Source organism: Chinchilla lanigera, unplaced genomic scaffold (genome assembly GCF_000276665.1).
Source record: "Chinchilla lanigera isolate Chin_1 unplaced genomic scaffold, ChiLan1.0 scaffold00054, whole genome shotgun sequence".
Classification (NCBI taxonomy): Eukaryota; Metazoa; Chordata; class Mammalia; order Rodentia; family Chinchillidae; genus Chinchilla; species Chinchilla lanigera.
The window spans coordinates 454,013-469,024 of record NW_004955455.1 but is presented as its reverse complement, the minus strand read 5'-3'; the positions used below and the strand labels follow the sequence as shown (position 1 = coordinate 469,024).

At 54.8% G+C, this 15,012-nt stretch overlaps 1 protein-coding gene across 3 annotated transcripts in view; it reads right to left on the bottom strand.

The window, feature by feature from the left end:
• Nucleotides 1-15,012, bottom strand: part of Myo18b (myosin XVIIIB) — a 258,854-nt gene that overhangs the window by 227,137 nt on the left and 16,705 nt on the right. For all 3 annotated transcript variants that reach the window (XM_005396137.1, XM_005396139.1, XM_005396138.1), the window contains exons 4-11: nucleotides 12,892-14,190; nucleotides 12,288-12,354; nucleotides 11,418-11,530; nucleotides 10,282-10,458; nucleotides 5,933-6,131; nucleotides 3,950-4,092; nucleotides 3,074-3,174; nucleotides 267-330 (exon numbers count right to left, since the gene is read on the bottom strand). In XM_005396137.1, coding sequence (XP_005396194.1) covers nucleotides 267-330; nucleotides 3,074-3,174; nucleotides 3,950-4,092; nucleotides 5,933-6,131; nucleotides 10,282-10,458; nucleotides 11,418-11,530; nucleotides 12,288-12,354; nucleotides 12,892-14,190 — 2,163 coding nt within the window. The remainder of the gene's footprint in view (nucleotides 1-266; nucleotides 331-3,073; nucleotides 3,175-3,949; nucleotides 4,093-5,932; nucleotides 6,132-10,281; nucleotides 10,459-11,417; nucleotides 11,531-12,287; nucleotides 12,355-12,891; nucleotides 14,191-15,012) is intronic.

Below are 15,012 nucleotides of genomic sequence, written 5' to 3'. Positions count from 1 at the left end.
CACACCTCGGGTTCCATATCTAGTACGTATCAGAGCCAGGGATTAAGCCGAGACAATCTGTTACTTCTGTGCATACCACCTCCCGGTTCTCTTTCTCTTTCTCTCGCCAGCACAGACCTTGCAAAGGCAGCCACAGCCTCTCCCATGTGACCAGCCCTTGCCAGCAGCAGTGACCAAAGAGATGAGTGACACACAGGACCCTCCAGCACCTCCACACCTGCCCAGGAACACAGATGCACACCCCACCCTGCGGGGCACCCTCTTACCTTGGACCACACGCCCATGCCAAAGGAGCTGCTGTCTGCCATCTGGTACAGGCGCAGCTCTGTCCTGCGGGCAGAGAAGAGACTGGGGTCAGCGGGGGCTGCCTGTACAGTGGCCTGCAGGGCAGGGCTTCCCACAGTGCAGGACTCCACACAGAATACCATGCAACCCCAGGGGCTCCTCCAGGCCATGGTCCACCAGATCTGTCCCAGGGCACCCCAGAAGAGATGGTAGAGAGTCAGATCATCAGCTGGGTGACCATGCACACGGATCCCACAGGACAGTCACCAGCATGAACAAGGCCTTGCTGGATGTCACACTGTACCACTGCTCCGACCCGCCACTCAACAGAACTGGAGATTGAATTACATCCTAGCCTTTTAAAACCAAATTTTTTTAAAATTTTGAGATGGGATTTCCTAAGCCACTAAATTGCTTCAGCCTGGGCTTGAATCTGTGATCCTTCTGCCTCAGCTTCACAGAGTGCCGGGATTACAGGCACGTACCACCGTGCCTGGCTCGATAGCCCAAACTTATCCCACCTTACAGATGACAAGGTGGAGGCCTTGGGCTTCAGCTCCTCACCCACAGCTTCCAGACAGCAGTACCAAGTCAAGAACTTGCCTCCGAGAGCCCAGCCCCTGTGTGGTCCTGCCACACACTCACTCTCAGGGCTTGGGCTGCAGGGGCAAAGTGTTGCGAGGCTCAGGGCCATTCAGGTTCTTTGAGAACCTGCAGCTGGGCCCCTCCCCAGGCCTGAAGGGTGTGAAGCAGAAGCAGAGCACAGCAATGCCCTATACACACACACACACACACACACACACACACACACACACAAGCAGGCAAAGCACACTCAGCAAACCAGGCAGTTCTCTCCGCCATCATGTGCCTCGTCTGTGACATGGGCTCCCTTGCCTCACCACCCTAAGTAAGCTATCAGCAGAGTCTGCTCCCTGCGCCTCATGGCCCCTCCTTCACTGGAAATCAATTTGGTAAATAACTGAGAAGCATCTACTGGGTGCCAATCCCCACGTTGGGGAGTGACCGGGAGGCAGAAAGAAGCGAGGGGGTCCCTCATTTAGAGACCACATAACCAGTCCAGTGAGGAAGACAGACCTGTCCGGGCCAGCATGGCAGGTGTGGAAACAGAAGGAATGCTCCTTTAAAAAAGGATTTGGAGTAGGGTTTTTAAGGGTGAATAGCAGTGTAGCACATGAGTATTGGGAGAAAGTAAAGATGTGTAAAAGTAGAAACTAGTTTTTGTGCTTTGGAAGCTGTCCAGTGGTGGTGGGCCCGCCCTGGCGGCAGCAGAGTTGGAGACAGGGAAACGGCCTGGGGCCACTCCTGAGCCTCCAGAATGCCTGTGATGCCCCCACCCCGGGGTCTGAGTAACCCCACACAGTTCTCCCTACTCTCCAGGAGCCCAGGCTGGGACAGGAGAGCTGCACGTGCCCCTCAGTGCTATGAGAGTTGAGAAAATAGGGTAGGGGCAGCCTCTTCCCAAGGCCACAGGGCTGGAGCGTGAGTTCGTAACTCTCCTGCTCAGAGTCACAGCCTTCCGTGTCACATCCCAAACATACCCTGTACGTGGTGCCCGCTGCCCTGACAGGGAGAGCATTTCAACGCTCAAAGCAAGGAAAGAGAAAGAAGCCGAGACCCAGAGAGGCCTGACTGCGGCAAAGCCAGGGTCAGGCACACATCCCCTTACTCTGCAGCCGGTCCTTCCCAAGATGCACCTGGTCAGAACCAGAGGATGATCGGATAAAAATCCTCCCAAAATAACCACAAACACACACAAAGCATGTAACGCTGAGGTTCCTGGCTAGGCATTGCTGCCTGTTCACACTTTGACCCCACCAGCACTCTGGGGTAGGTAGAATCACACTGGGTTTACAGATGAGCAGAAGGAGACCCAGAGAAGTGAGGTCACTAGTCCAAGGTCAAGGAGCCAGCAGGCAGAGGCACCAGGATACAAATCCACAAAGCCTGGCTGCAGAGTTTGTGGTCCTACCACAGTGCTCTACCACTCAAGCCTGGTGCTTCCTTCTGTGGGTTGCACAAGTCTTGGAAAAGCTTCCTTGGTCCTTCATCACTCCATTCTGAAAAGCGGGAGCTGCCTCTCTGACCTTTCCCCTCTCTGCAGGGTACAGTGGTCCCCCCAGTCTAACACTCGGCTCAGGCCCAAATGGGGTGGAAGGTGGGGGGCATTGAGGGGACAGAGGGACGCACTGCAAATCATCACCCCACACGTGGGAAAGGGCAGCTTTCTCCTCCCCTGGGCCTTTACTAGATTCTGACTGATGTGGATGACAGAGGAGGAAACTGAGGCTCCGTCAGAGAAAGGTACATGTCCAAGGATCCCTGCAGAGTCAAGAGGAGCAGAGATAACTTTCCAGGCCATCTCTTTCAGAAAGCCCTCCAAGACGAGGCTGCCTGACCACCTTGCTCACTGCTCCTCCAGCTCCTCTTCTGTCCGAGGCTCCCACAAAGTTTAGAAAGTTCTAGAAGACAAGAGGCTCTTCCCACAAGGGGCTCTGTACCACTATGTTCATGCCCCAGCTCTGTACAGCTGGATGCAGATAATGCCACGCAATCTTGTAAGGTCTGCCCCTCTACTGAGGGAGATACCGAGACTCAGAATGGATGGTAAGTGACCAAGCTCATCGTCCACGAGCAGTGTGCACCCCGAGCAGCTGGGAGGGAAGGCCACCTTCCTCCCTCTAGGTTTCTCAGCCTCTCGGCTCTGGGAGGAAACAAGCAGGTGCCATCAGCCCCTGTCTTCTGCTGTCCCCACCATCCTGGGACTCACCTGAGATCCAGGTCTAAACCGGCCAGCATCTGCGAGAAGATGGGGAAGGTGCCTTCCCCTTCCGGCGGCCGCGCCACTCTGCTCTTCTCCAGGAGCATGGTCTGCAGGGGGGACGACACTGTCAGCTGCAGGGCCTCAGCTGAGCCCCGGCCTGGCCCACATGCCGAGGACTCACATCAGGCCCAGCTTCGTTCACCACCAGCCCTCACATCCAGAATCATCTTCCTCGCTTGTCACTAATTCAGAGACTACCCAGGAGGTCTGCTAGTCCATGGACCCATCTAACTGGAGTACCACAGGACCACAGGGATCAGATGGAGACGCCCTCCCACACATTTCGCAACAGAAGCCCCTAGAACCTCCTCCCAAGCAGTGCTTCCTGGCAGGCAGGATGTGAGGCCGGCAGAGCAAACAGACGCGTAGACCCCGGCAAGCTTTCCAAGAGCCAGGCTGTCACCCCAGCTCTGCCCACAAACATCCATCTCACAGCCTAGCCCTACTTTCTGTTCTAACAGAATGTGTGTGAGGAGGGGAGGGCTGCAGTGTGTTTGGAAAACAGGCCAAGTGTGCATCACACAGGGACCCCGCAGAGGGCTGGCTAGTGATTAATTTTAGCTCGTGCTTTTAAGACCTGGCTAATGAGTGGCTGACTTATATATTTACTCAGGAATATTTCTCCTCCACAATCGGCCGTGGTGCAGAGGCGTGGGGCTGCTGCTATGGGGACAGGACACTGTGGGGACCAAGTGAGTGGGGTGTGGAGCAGCTGGGTATGGTTAGGGGCGCGATGACCATTTCACACACACCCCAGGTTCCAGCTGGAAGCTTGGGGCCAAGCAGCCCCGAGGGCCCTGTGTGTCCTCCCAGAACCCTCACCTGGAGCTGCGCAGCTGTCACTCGGCCAGTGGCGTTGAAATCCAGCGACATCACCATGGCCAGCCGGGTGGCACTGCAGCTGTGGCCAGTGTGTGCGGAGCCGAAGGCCCGGAGGATGGTGAAGGTGGCCCGGATCTTCTCCACTGAGTGGGGCGGAGAGGGTGTCACTCGTGGCTCGCACAGGACCGACCACCTTCCCCACTGGCCCCAGCTCTGCCCAGGCCAAGCCTGTCCTCTGCCCCACCTGGGCTCCCTGCTGTCCCCCAACTCTGCTCTAAACCACATGCACCTTCCTGGGCACCAGTTGCTGGTGTCATCCTGCATTGCAAGCAGGGCACAGGGGCAGCAAGGCTCGGTCCAGAAGCGGAGAGGCACAGCCCCAGGAGACAGGGCTGCCCTCAGAGCCTGGGAGAGCAACACACTAGCACTTCAGACCTACCTTCAGGATCCGAGGCCTAGCGGCAGCCAGAAAAGCCCTGCATTCTCTCCCCGGAGCCACTGAGCGCCCACTCTACCCCACACACAGTACTGGGTGTCTAGATACCACCCATCCGGACTCCCCCCTTCAAATACATGGCAGAGCTACGTGCTGGGGGGGCAGAGACAGCGCCTTTCCCTCTGTATCCCAGCTCCCAACTTGGGCCAGGCGCAGAGTGGGGGCCCAGGAAAGCACCGGAAGGACCCAGCGGGGAGGCAGCGTGTGCCGCGGCTAGGAGAGATTCAGTGTGGGCTCTGCCCTTCACTAGTTACCCCTTTGGGAACCATTAAGCAACCTTCCTGGGCCGCGGGTGGCCCCGTGGTAGCATGGGCCTTGCCTGGACGTCCTGAGCACTAAATGACTCACTAATGTGAAACATTAGAAAGTGCTCAAAGGTGGTGGCGGTAGCAACGGGCATTCATTATGATCAGAAATGCAACCCTGGGAGGAGTCTCAGTGGGGGCACTGTGCCCTTGGTGGGCAACGCCAGAGCTTGGAGGCGGTTAATACATAGTAGTTTTAAGGCTCAGATAGAGAGACAGATAGACAGACATATAGACAAACAGATAGGTAGATAGATAGACTACGCACATGGATCTGCGATTTATCTATGGTATTAAAATCTCATAGTGGGGGAGACTGTTGGGGGAAAATCTCAACAAAGGCTCCTTAGAGGACAACAATTAAAAAAAAAAAATGAGAACAGTAGCCCACTGGTTACCCTGGGGAGCCAGACTACCTAGCTGTGAAATCTCAGCTGTAGGATGGATTTGCTGTGTGCCCTTGAGCAGGCTAGTTCACTTCTCTGATCTCAAGCCCTCATCTGTAAAACTCAAGTAATAATATCTACCTTAAAGGCCTGTCTGAAATAATAAGTAAGTTCCTACACTTGGAACAGGGCCTGGCACACAAGTCTTCTGCAAGTATTTACTCTAATTGCTATTAATATGGTAATTATTACTACCATTATGCATTGTGCTGTTTCTATGCCCAGCTCAAACGTCACTTCCTCATGAAAGCCCCTACATGCCTCCCGGGCCTCCTCTCTAACCGGCTGTGCCAGCACTTTCTGCAGAACCTTTGACTAAGTACAAATGTACAGTTCACTCTCTGCTCTGCTGGGTTTAGGCTCTGCCTGTTTGTCTTTATGCCATGGGTCCTCTGTATGGTTCAGCAGGTTGTACACTGCACACAGACACCACATCCAACAGGTGCACTGGTCACGTCCCACTGTCCCAGATTTCTGCACTTATTAGGTTCATTTCCCAGCAGACAGAGGTCAAGCATCTGGTCCTGAAAATGCCAATGTATGAGTGTTCTGCAGATGACCGTCAACATCTTGAGGACGGAATATCTTTATCTAATTCCAACAAGGGTGTCCAGTGGGCTGGAGGGTGGCCTGCTCAGTGCCAGGCACGGGGTCTGCACGTATCAGGGCTCAGTGAATGCTCGGTGAAAGAGATACAACTCTCTCCTTCCTACACGTCACCCGGAGACCTCCGTACCTGACACCTTGCCATCCACACTGCCTGCCATTCCCACCAGGTGCTCCAGGGCCTGCTCGCAGCAGATGGTCTTCCCAGCGCCGCTCCGGCCCAGGGCTATGATGCTCTGGTCTCTGCGCTGGCTCAGCATCGCCCAATACGCCCGCTGGGCCAGGGAGCTGATGTGGGCGGGCAGGCCATCGCGGCGGCCCCTGGGCACCTGCAGGAAGATGGTAGGCATAAGTCTTCCCACCCAGCCGTGGCCAGGGAGCAGCCCAAGATGGTGCCCCACCCCAGGGCATGGTCCCCATGTTGCACCCACACCCTGCTCTGACTTTGCCAGAGAAGTGTCAGCACTTCACCAGGCAAAGCTTCATCCACAGGTCTAGTCCCACCACCGGCTCAGTGTGAGTCCTTGGGCAACCTATGAATCTTCTCTGAGCCTGGGTGAATTAGAGACCTAACGCAGAGTTACATTAGGCCCCGGACTTCATCTCACTACTCAATTCACAGCACAGCACCTGCCTGAATGGCAGCTGGGTAAAATGGAGGTGATTGACTAGTAATGTCTGCTGCTGGATAAAATGGAGGTGATTGACTAGTAATGTCTGCTGCTAAACAGGGCACATCAGGCGGGGGAGTCCTACGTGCCCTAGGCATAGGCAGTGACAGACTACCTGAAACCATACCCACTTCCTCCGCTCATTCAGTCTTCCTTCAGTAAACCCCACTGAGGGTCTGCAGTGTAGCAGGCCCAACACTACACAAAACGGATAAAGGACATCTCAGCCAACCACAAGGAGATAACCTTGCATATGTATTAGAATGGCTTAAAATTTTGTCAGTCACTACCAGGCTCTGGAGAAGATGTGGAGCAACAGCAATTCTCAGACTACCCTGGCAGGGGTGCAAGATAGTCCTGCGACTCTTCACACAGCCTGGAAGTTTCTTAGTCAACCCCCAACACCACACCAACACCACACCCAACACCACACCATTCCTCTTAACCAAGAGGAATGGAAATATGTGCTCTCACCAAACCTCTGTGTTATTGGTTATACTGAGTAAATATGCAACCCTCCCCCCTAAAAAAAAAATGGAAACAACCCAAATGTCCTTCAACTGGTGAACCAAGGTAACCAACCATCCTGAGTTCTGCCCTGCAAGTGTCAGGCCTCAGAGAACACCTCCGTCCTGGGAAAACTAGGACAATTGTCACCCTCTGAACAAATAAACAAGCCAGTGCATCCTACAGTAAAATAAAGGAGGAAACTGCAGGCAAATGTGACAAGATGTCTAAATCTTCCAATGCACGGTAGAGAGTGAGACTGGCTGAGTCAAAGTTACATACAGTACAATTCTATTTGTGTGACTTTTTGGAAAAGACAGAAGTATTGGGACCCACAACAGAGCAGTGGCCGCCAGATGTGGGACTTGGAGCTGGGCCTGATCACAGAAGGGCCCAGAGACCTTTCACAGCTGGTAGCAACTGTCCTGTAATTGATTATGGAGGTGATGACACAGCTGGGGTCACTTTCCTCAAAAACTCACGGAACTGAGCACTAAAAGGATGAATTAAACTGCATGTAAGTTATACTTCAATTAACCTGACTCTAAGAAGTTCTTGTCGCTGAGCAGCTTGCTTCGGATGGGAAGAGGGAGACGATAAACATAGGATTCAGTTCTATCCATGGGTGGTCATTTGACAGCCACAAGCCTGGGTGAGATACCAAGGCACTGGGTGTTCAAACGGGAGCAGAGAGTGTGGATACTTTGGCATCCCAACACTGAGAAGTCAGAGAGACCCCCGGGGAGGCACAAGGAGGGGTTCAGGAAAAAAATGGGAGGGCAGAGTTCCGGAGCCAGGAATGGGGAAGGAGTCCTCGAGGGACAGCGAGGGACCCAGCTCCTCAGCACACTGAGGATCAAGCAAAAGGAGACTGCGAACTGATATGGCCTTGACACAGAGAGCCCAGCGGTGACTCTGACAAATGTCTGCTCGGCAGAGAGGAGGCTGTGGAGTGAGCGGGAGGGCATGGAAGGCAGCAGGAGGGGCCCTGCTGGAAGAGGATGTGCAGAGCCCAGGGTGCCAAGAGGTGACCATAAAGCCCAGCAAGGTCCCATCCACCCTCCCCAGTGTTTTGAGCCAGGCACAAGCCCAGAACGGTGGCCTTCCCCCTATCTGAGACCTCCGCCTGGGGCACTCGATCTACTGCTGCCTTTTCCTGCTCCAAGACCCTGTGAAGAGCAACAAGTCCCCATCCTATTGCAAGGCACACAGCGCAGCAGGATCCTGCAGCAAACAAAGCTGGAACAAGCCCTGTATCACCTGGGCACAACCTCGGGGCACAGGGCGGCACAGTTCCTGAGATCTAAGCCCTGGAGCCACCTCCACTCTAGAAAACTGCAAGTCCTAGGAGCAAGCTTTCATTAGCCCCTCAGGTCTGCAGTCTGGAGAAGAGAGGGACTTTGCAGCGCACACAGGTCTTTGTGTGCAAAGGTGTACACAACGTCTCTGCACACAGAGACGCCCACCTGCACCCTCTGCTCACGCACCTGTTCACATCCACGAAGACTCCAATACCCTCAGCTCCCAGCTGCCTGGTGGACCCAGCCCCTCCTTCTGTGAGAGAGCCCCAGCTGTGCCCCAAAGCCATCTGCAAGCTGGCCCAGCCCTAGCCTTGCCACAGGTCTGTGCTCCCACCTGGTGGCCATCTGAGGAATTAGAGCTGACTCAGCCAGATGCCAAGAGGCGGCTATGGGCTGGGTAACTCAGGGAAGAGGTAAGGAGGTCACACTGACCGGAGTCCCCTGCATGTAGCTCGCACTGCCCACACTTTAAGGCACTCTTGCTGGAACTCAATGATGGCCATGTTACCTGGCCTGCTGCCCAAGCCTGGACAGACATCACTTCCAGAGGAATCACCAGCCTCACAGACAGCTCAGACGCCCTGCACTGCAGTCATAGAAGCATAAGCACTCAGGGCGGGGAAGGGAGAGGCCAGGACCAAACTCCTACCCACTCAGGACTTCTAAGGCCCTCACAGGGACAGCATGCCCAAAGAGGCCTGGAGCACTAAAGGAGCCGGGCAGGTCACTTGAAGAAAAAAATCTTGGAAAGAGGGGTACAGGACCATGGACTCCTCTCTATGAACTTGAGCACTCATCATCGGGGACTAGGCTGAATGTGTCCCGCGAGGAATTCAGAGGGCAAGATGTGGTTCATTTATCCCTGACAGATGAGAAAACTGAGGCCAGAGAAGCCTCACAGTCTCCCAAGGCCCCAGTGTCTCGGAGGCCTGTGCGCTTGCCAAGTCCTGGGAACAGGCGCCGGTGGGGTGCTTCCCTGTCTTCTCCATCCTGTCTCCCCATCTGCCTCCAGCAACAGCTGAGGGCATCCTGTTATGACATCAGTCAGCTGCTCCCACCCACGCACCCCACCCCCAGCACTGCTAGGAACCCCCAGTAACCACCGTTGTTCCCAGAGCAAAAGCCAGAATCGTGATCAGCACACAGGAGACCTGGGTCCTGACTGCTGGGCTCCTCCTCCTAACCTCAGACCTCCCGCACCTCCCGATGCACGCGCTCCTCCACGCGGCCACTGCAACGCTACTACCCGCGGCCTGCCGCCCTCCCTGAAGCCTGTCCTCTACCCTGCTGCCGCCCCCCGCAGCCTGGGAAAGCTCAGGGTCCATCTGGTCAAAGCCGGAAGAGGACCAAAGGACGCAGCTGTGCTTCCAAATCTCGCCACAAGGTGTCGCTGAAGGTTTTCCTTTGCTTTTACTGCTCATCTTGGCAAAAACTGACCATTTCTACACTGGGAAGGAGTGGAAGGGACGGGGAGGAAGAACAGCAAAAGCGAAGGGGTGGGCTGCAGCTCAGTGTTGGAGCGCTTGACTAGCCTGTGTGAGGCCCTGGGTTCCATCCCCAGCCCTCACAGGGGGGAAAAAAATGGAACAACAACAAAAAGCCCAGACTGAGGCTTCCGTTTCAGCACCCAAATGGAAGTTCAGGACCAAGAGTTTGGTACTGTGTTGGGCAAACGGAGGAGCCCAAGGCCCAGGTGTCCCTCCAGTGTTCCTGCTAGGCCTGACAGCGGCTTCCCAGCCCCACCAGCACTGCTTACCTGTGACATAAGCTCACAGACATCACTGCCTCGAACAAGTGCGAGAATCGAGTCGGGACACGCAGGCACCGGTGGTGTCTGGCACACAGGTGATACCCACTGGGCAGGTTCTCTATGTTGGTATCACCTGTGACGCTCCCAGCTTCCGACCGGTCCCCTCTACCCGTTCTCAAGGCCGGGACTCACAGGCCCAAGACCCCTGAACTCTGCCATCTCGCCTCCCCCCCCAGGAGCGATGCTTCACCTTTCCGGCAGAGGGCGCCGCCGGGCCCTGGGGCTGGAGGACGATGAGGTCCGGACCCGCGCGGGTGTGCAGCAGCTGAGCCCGAGCGCGCTGCAGAAGCGTGTTAAGAACGCTGGATTCGTTGACACTGATGAGAGAGGCCAGATCATCGGCCTGGTCAAACTCAGGGGGGTTGGCCTGCAAAGCACACACAGGAATCCATGTGCCTCTTTTGCCTTTATGGCGCACGCCTGAATGCACACACACACACACATGTATGCACATGCACACAAGTATAGGCACGCACGCAGGAAGGCACACATACATGAATGCATGTGCCCACTTGCTCACGGTAGTCCTGTTCCTTGGGAGCCAAGTGCCAAAGAAACAAAGACACTGGGAGAATGACCAGACCCTGCCCATAAAATAGAGGAGCCCCTTCTCCTGCCCCTACGTACCCTGAAAGCCCCCTTCTTTGCTCTAGTCAGCTCTCTCATGTTCACTGTTCAGTAAGGACAGATGCTACCTAGACGGACCCAGCAAAATTTGGAACAAGGTTTTGTCTCAGATGCCACATAAAGACAGATGTTTCGGAGTGTGCACTGTTGTTACCTCCTTTCTATGTCTTAAAAGAGAGGTCTGGCTGTGCTTTCTGGTACCCAGGGATGGAAGTCAAACCCAACCATTTCTTGGGCCTGGTTGCCCACTGAAATTTGATCCTTTAGAGATACCCCCAACCCCTAAGAGAAAGGTTGATGCCCCAAAAGGTAGGCTATTGGGACCTATGCTACAGTTAATGGCAAGTTGTATATTTATCTGTGGCCTTCCTGGCAGCCAAAGTGAAAAAGGAAATCTGTAGCATGAGTTTCAGTGGCCATAAAATGAAAAGCCATCACTTTCCTAGATTGATCAGAAAAACTCCTCTGTCAAGACTTGATAAGCATGTCTCTTGGTGTGTTTTCATAAAGGGGATGTTATAGGCAAAGTAAATGACTCCGTAATGTTACTCACCAGCGGAGAAAAGAGTTCAGTGGGGTATACCTATAACTCCCTCAACGGCATCGAACCAAAGTGGAATCTGCAGTCCGGTACAAGGGATCGCTTGCCGGGGTGGGAAGGAGGGTGCAGTGCAGGCAAGGATGGGATGGGAGACTCACCCTGTGAATACGCTCCTCATCAACCTCGGTGACCGTTTTGTCAGCATCAATGCAAAGTCGTACCCTTCCTGCCGGCAGGTCAGCTGTTCCCTCATCTGGCTTTAGCACCGTTGCTAGTTGGAGAGAGAAAAAGGAAGTGTGGAAGAGGGAAGGGGATGTGCAAGGATAGAAAAAAGAGTGTGGGTGCCAGACCAGGGAACTGGCGGGGTACAGGGACAGGTCAGAAGGAGGTTACATCCTCTTCCCTTGGGGGCTATTTAAATGGAGCATTCTCAAGCTTGACCCACCAAACACTTTAAGGACAGAGGCTAAGTCTGACTAACAGGGCCAGGCAGAGTAGCAGCCAGCTGGTTGGGGGCACCTCATACCTAGACCTTGGGACCTAGAATGGTCCACCTCATACCTAGTAGTGGCATGCAGACTGCCATTCTCCTTTGGGTGCCTGTGGCAGACATCACTAATCAATCCCTCTTCCCAGCCACGTTGCAACTGGAACTCAGAATCACTGAGCAGAGTGCCATTATCAGCCACAACTAACTGATAAAGTGGGCTCATGAGACAGAATCTCTTTGTCCACCCGCTCTGGATTCTGCAGAACTGTGGGAACCCAACCACCCTTCTAGCAGGAAAGAATTAGTTAATTAGTTATCAAGGCTCAGAAGTCATTTAAACAGTACCCAGTAGGCCAGCTACCAAGGCTGAGCTATCCCCAACCCCCAAAAGACCACATGCCCCATCCTAGTCTCTCTGCTCCTTACCAATTTCTTTCCACCACAAAGTGTGGTCAGGACCCACAAGGAGGACCAACAACTAGAAGGGGCACAAAAGGAACAGACTTAAACCCCCAGGGGGCGCTAACACCCTGATTACCAAGAGTAAATCCATCCTTCTGAACCAGCCAGACCTTCTCTGCCTCGTACCACCTGTCCTCACGAGCCTGGGAACAGAGACCACACAAATTAAACCAGCAAAATGACACCATCCCCTCCCTAGTGTGCAGGGAACCTGTCACGTGGGAGTTTGTCACAGTGTGTCCTGGGATTGCTGAAATCAGAATCTGTTGGGGGGTGCTTATTTAAATGCAGATTCCAGGGCCCTGCGCCTAGCTCTTGGAATGGGACCTTCCAAGATGAGCCTGAGAATCTGCATTTTAGCCCATCTGCTCTTTTTGCCGCCTCAGCCTTGAGAACTGTTGGGTGACATGGTAAGCAAGCTGATCCCTATCAGCTAAGTGGGGACCTCCCATTCTGAGAACCTGCTCCCATTCGTGGGTAATTCTACCCCAGGACAGGAGGATGTGCCCCTCAAGACCCTCATTCAGAAAATGCTGGCTCCCACATCTGGGGGCCTCCCGGCTCTGGCGCCCCCCTCTGCACACCCGACCCCTCACACTCCCGGGGGCAGATATTTCCCATCTCTCCATCTCTGGAGGATCCTGCCCACAGCTCCCCATCCCCCGGCTGCAGCCCATCACCTGGTCCAAGTCTCCACTGTGGTCGCCTCTGCCCCTGTCCTGCAGGGCAGGCCCCTCCTGGGTCTGCATCTGTCCTGGAGGCCCTTCCGCCTGAGTCTCCTGCGAAGGCTCTGCAGACCCCTCCTGCCGTGGCGGCCAGGCCCCGGCTGCACCTTCCTCTGTGGTGCACTGCTCTTCAGCCCTCTGTGCACTGCTTTCTGGCCGGCTCTGTGGCTCAGTGGCTGCAGGTGGCACCCTCTCTGCAGCTACTTCCTTTGGGGCTTTGCAGCCCTTCTCAGCCTGGCTCCCAGCTCCACCTGAACCCACAGCCTTCCTTCGAGGCTGCTCCGCCTCTTCTGACTTCGAGGCCTCACTTGCCTTCCCAAGCTCAACTGCTTCCTCCAGTGCCCGGGGAGCCTCCCCAACCTGCCCTGCCTTCCCCTGCACTTTGCCCCTCTCCTCCGTCTTGGCCTGAGGCTTACCTGTCCTCCCTGTAGTACTCGGAGGCTCACTTTCTCGGTCCTTCTTGCTCTGGGGACTATCCCACTTGCTTTTTCTGCTCAGGGACCCTCCCCACTTTCTCCCTTGCACTTGGAGCCCAACACGTTTCCCTTCAGCTCCCACATCCTTGGACACATTTCTCTTTTCCATCTTGCTTGGGGGATCTCCTCCCTCCTTCTCCACTGTCCTCTGCTGCCCCCCATCACCTGCCCCTTGGCTTTGAAGCCTAGTCCTCTGTTCTTCTTTGCCCTTGGACTCACCCCCTTTTGACCCCTTAGTCTGGAGACCCCCACTTCCTTTCCCCACTGTGCCTTGACCCTTGTCGCCTTTTGTCCCTTGGCCTGGATCCCCATGACCCCCAGTCGGGGTCTTCTCAGGCTTTGAGGCCAAATCCTCGGTGCTGGCCTGAGGGCCAGAAGGAGTTCCTGGGGTCTCCCCTTTTTTTGTCCCTCCAGGGTCCGTGGCTGCAGGTGAGGTCTTGCAAGTGGGGACATCACGGGCTTGGGTCCTCTGCTCCGGCTTGGCAGCTTCTGGGTCCAGCTTGGCCACCATTAGCAGCACATCACCCCTCCTCACTCCCTTCTTGAAGGGCAGGACTTTTCTGGCTGGTGTCCCACTGGGGGCCAGCTCCTGGGGCTTCTCACCACTGACCCTGGTCATCAGTTCAGGGTTGGCACTGCCAGACCCTTGGCTGTCCTTGCCCGGAATGCTTGTTCCTTGCGGAGAGGTAGACTGGCTGTCCCCAGAAGTGTGTTGGCTTCCAGATTTAGTGCCACTGTGGGCCTTGCTGTTGGGCTGGCCAATGGAAACTTCTGGGGTCTAGGAAAGAAATCACCATACTAAGCAGCTGACCCAACAGCTTTGCCACACACTCACACTTATCCACCCTTCAGTCCATCCAAATGCTCCTCCAGCACCTCCAAGATTCCACAAGCGCCATGCCAGGCAAGGAGCCTTGGCACAGAGCCTCAAGGCCAATGGACAGAGTGAAAGGACAGTGAATTTGGGAGCCCCACAGAACCAAGTTCAACTCCTGGCTCTTGCACACATTCACAGGGTGGCCTTAGGAAAATTGCTCTCCCTTTTGAACTTGCAAGCTTATCAATAAAATGAAGACGGTAAAGGCCTGCTGTACAGCATGCGTATGAGGATTTATGATACTGCGCAGAAGCGGATGCCCTCACAGAGCAAGACTGCAGTAACAGAAGGTGCTGCTGCTGTTATTGTTATTATTCTCGCCTTGATTCTTCCTGATGGCCAGGAAGGAAATGAGGAAAGGAACCACTTCCTATCATTGGAGGTCCCACTCTCCAGCTCAGTGACCAATGACAGCATCGTCCTTAGTATCCCCTTTGTTCACATAGCTTCCCCCTGACCATGCAGAGTTTGAACGGGGTGACAAGCAGGAAGGGCTAAGGAACATCCACACAAAATAAACAATCTGAGCTACTGTTTCTGCTGCCCTGGTCCCCAGACCCGCTGCCTGTTCTAGCTTCAGGCCTTCATTTCCATCCCTGCATCTTCAGCTTCCACCAGATCCGAACATTTGGGGCTATATCACATCCAAGGGGATTCCACAGTTTGCCCTTCTACTGGGCATTTTTTCCTGCCTGTTCCTTCGGCCCTACACAGCCTCCATTC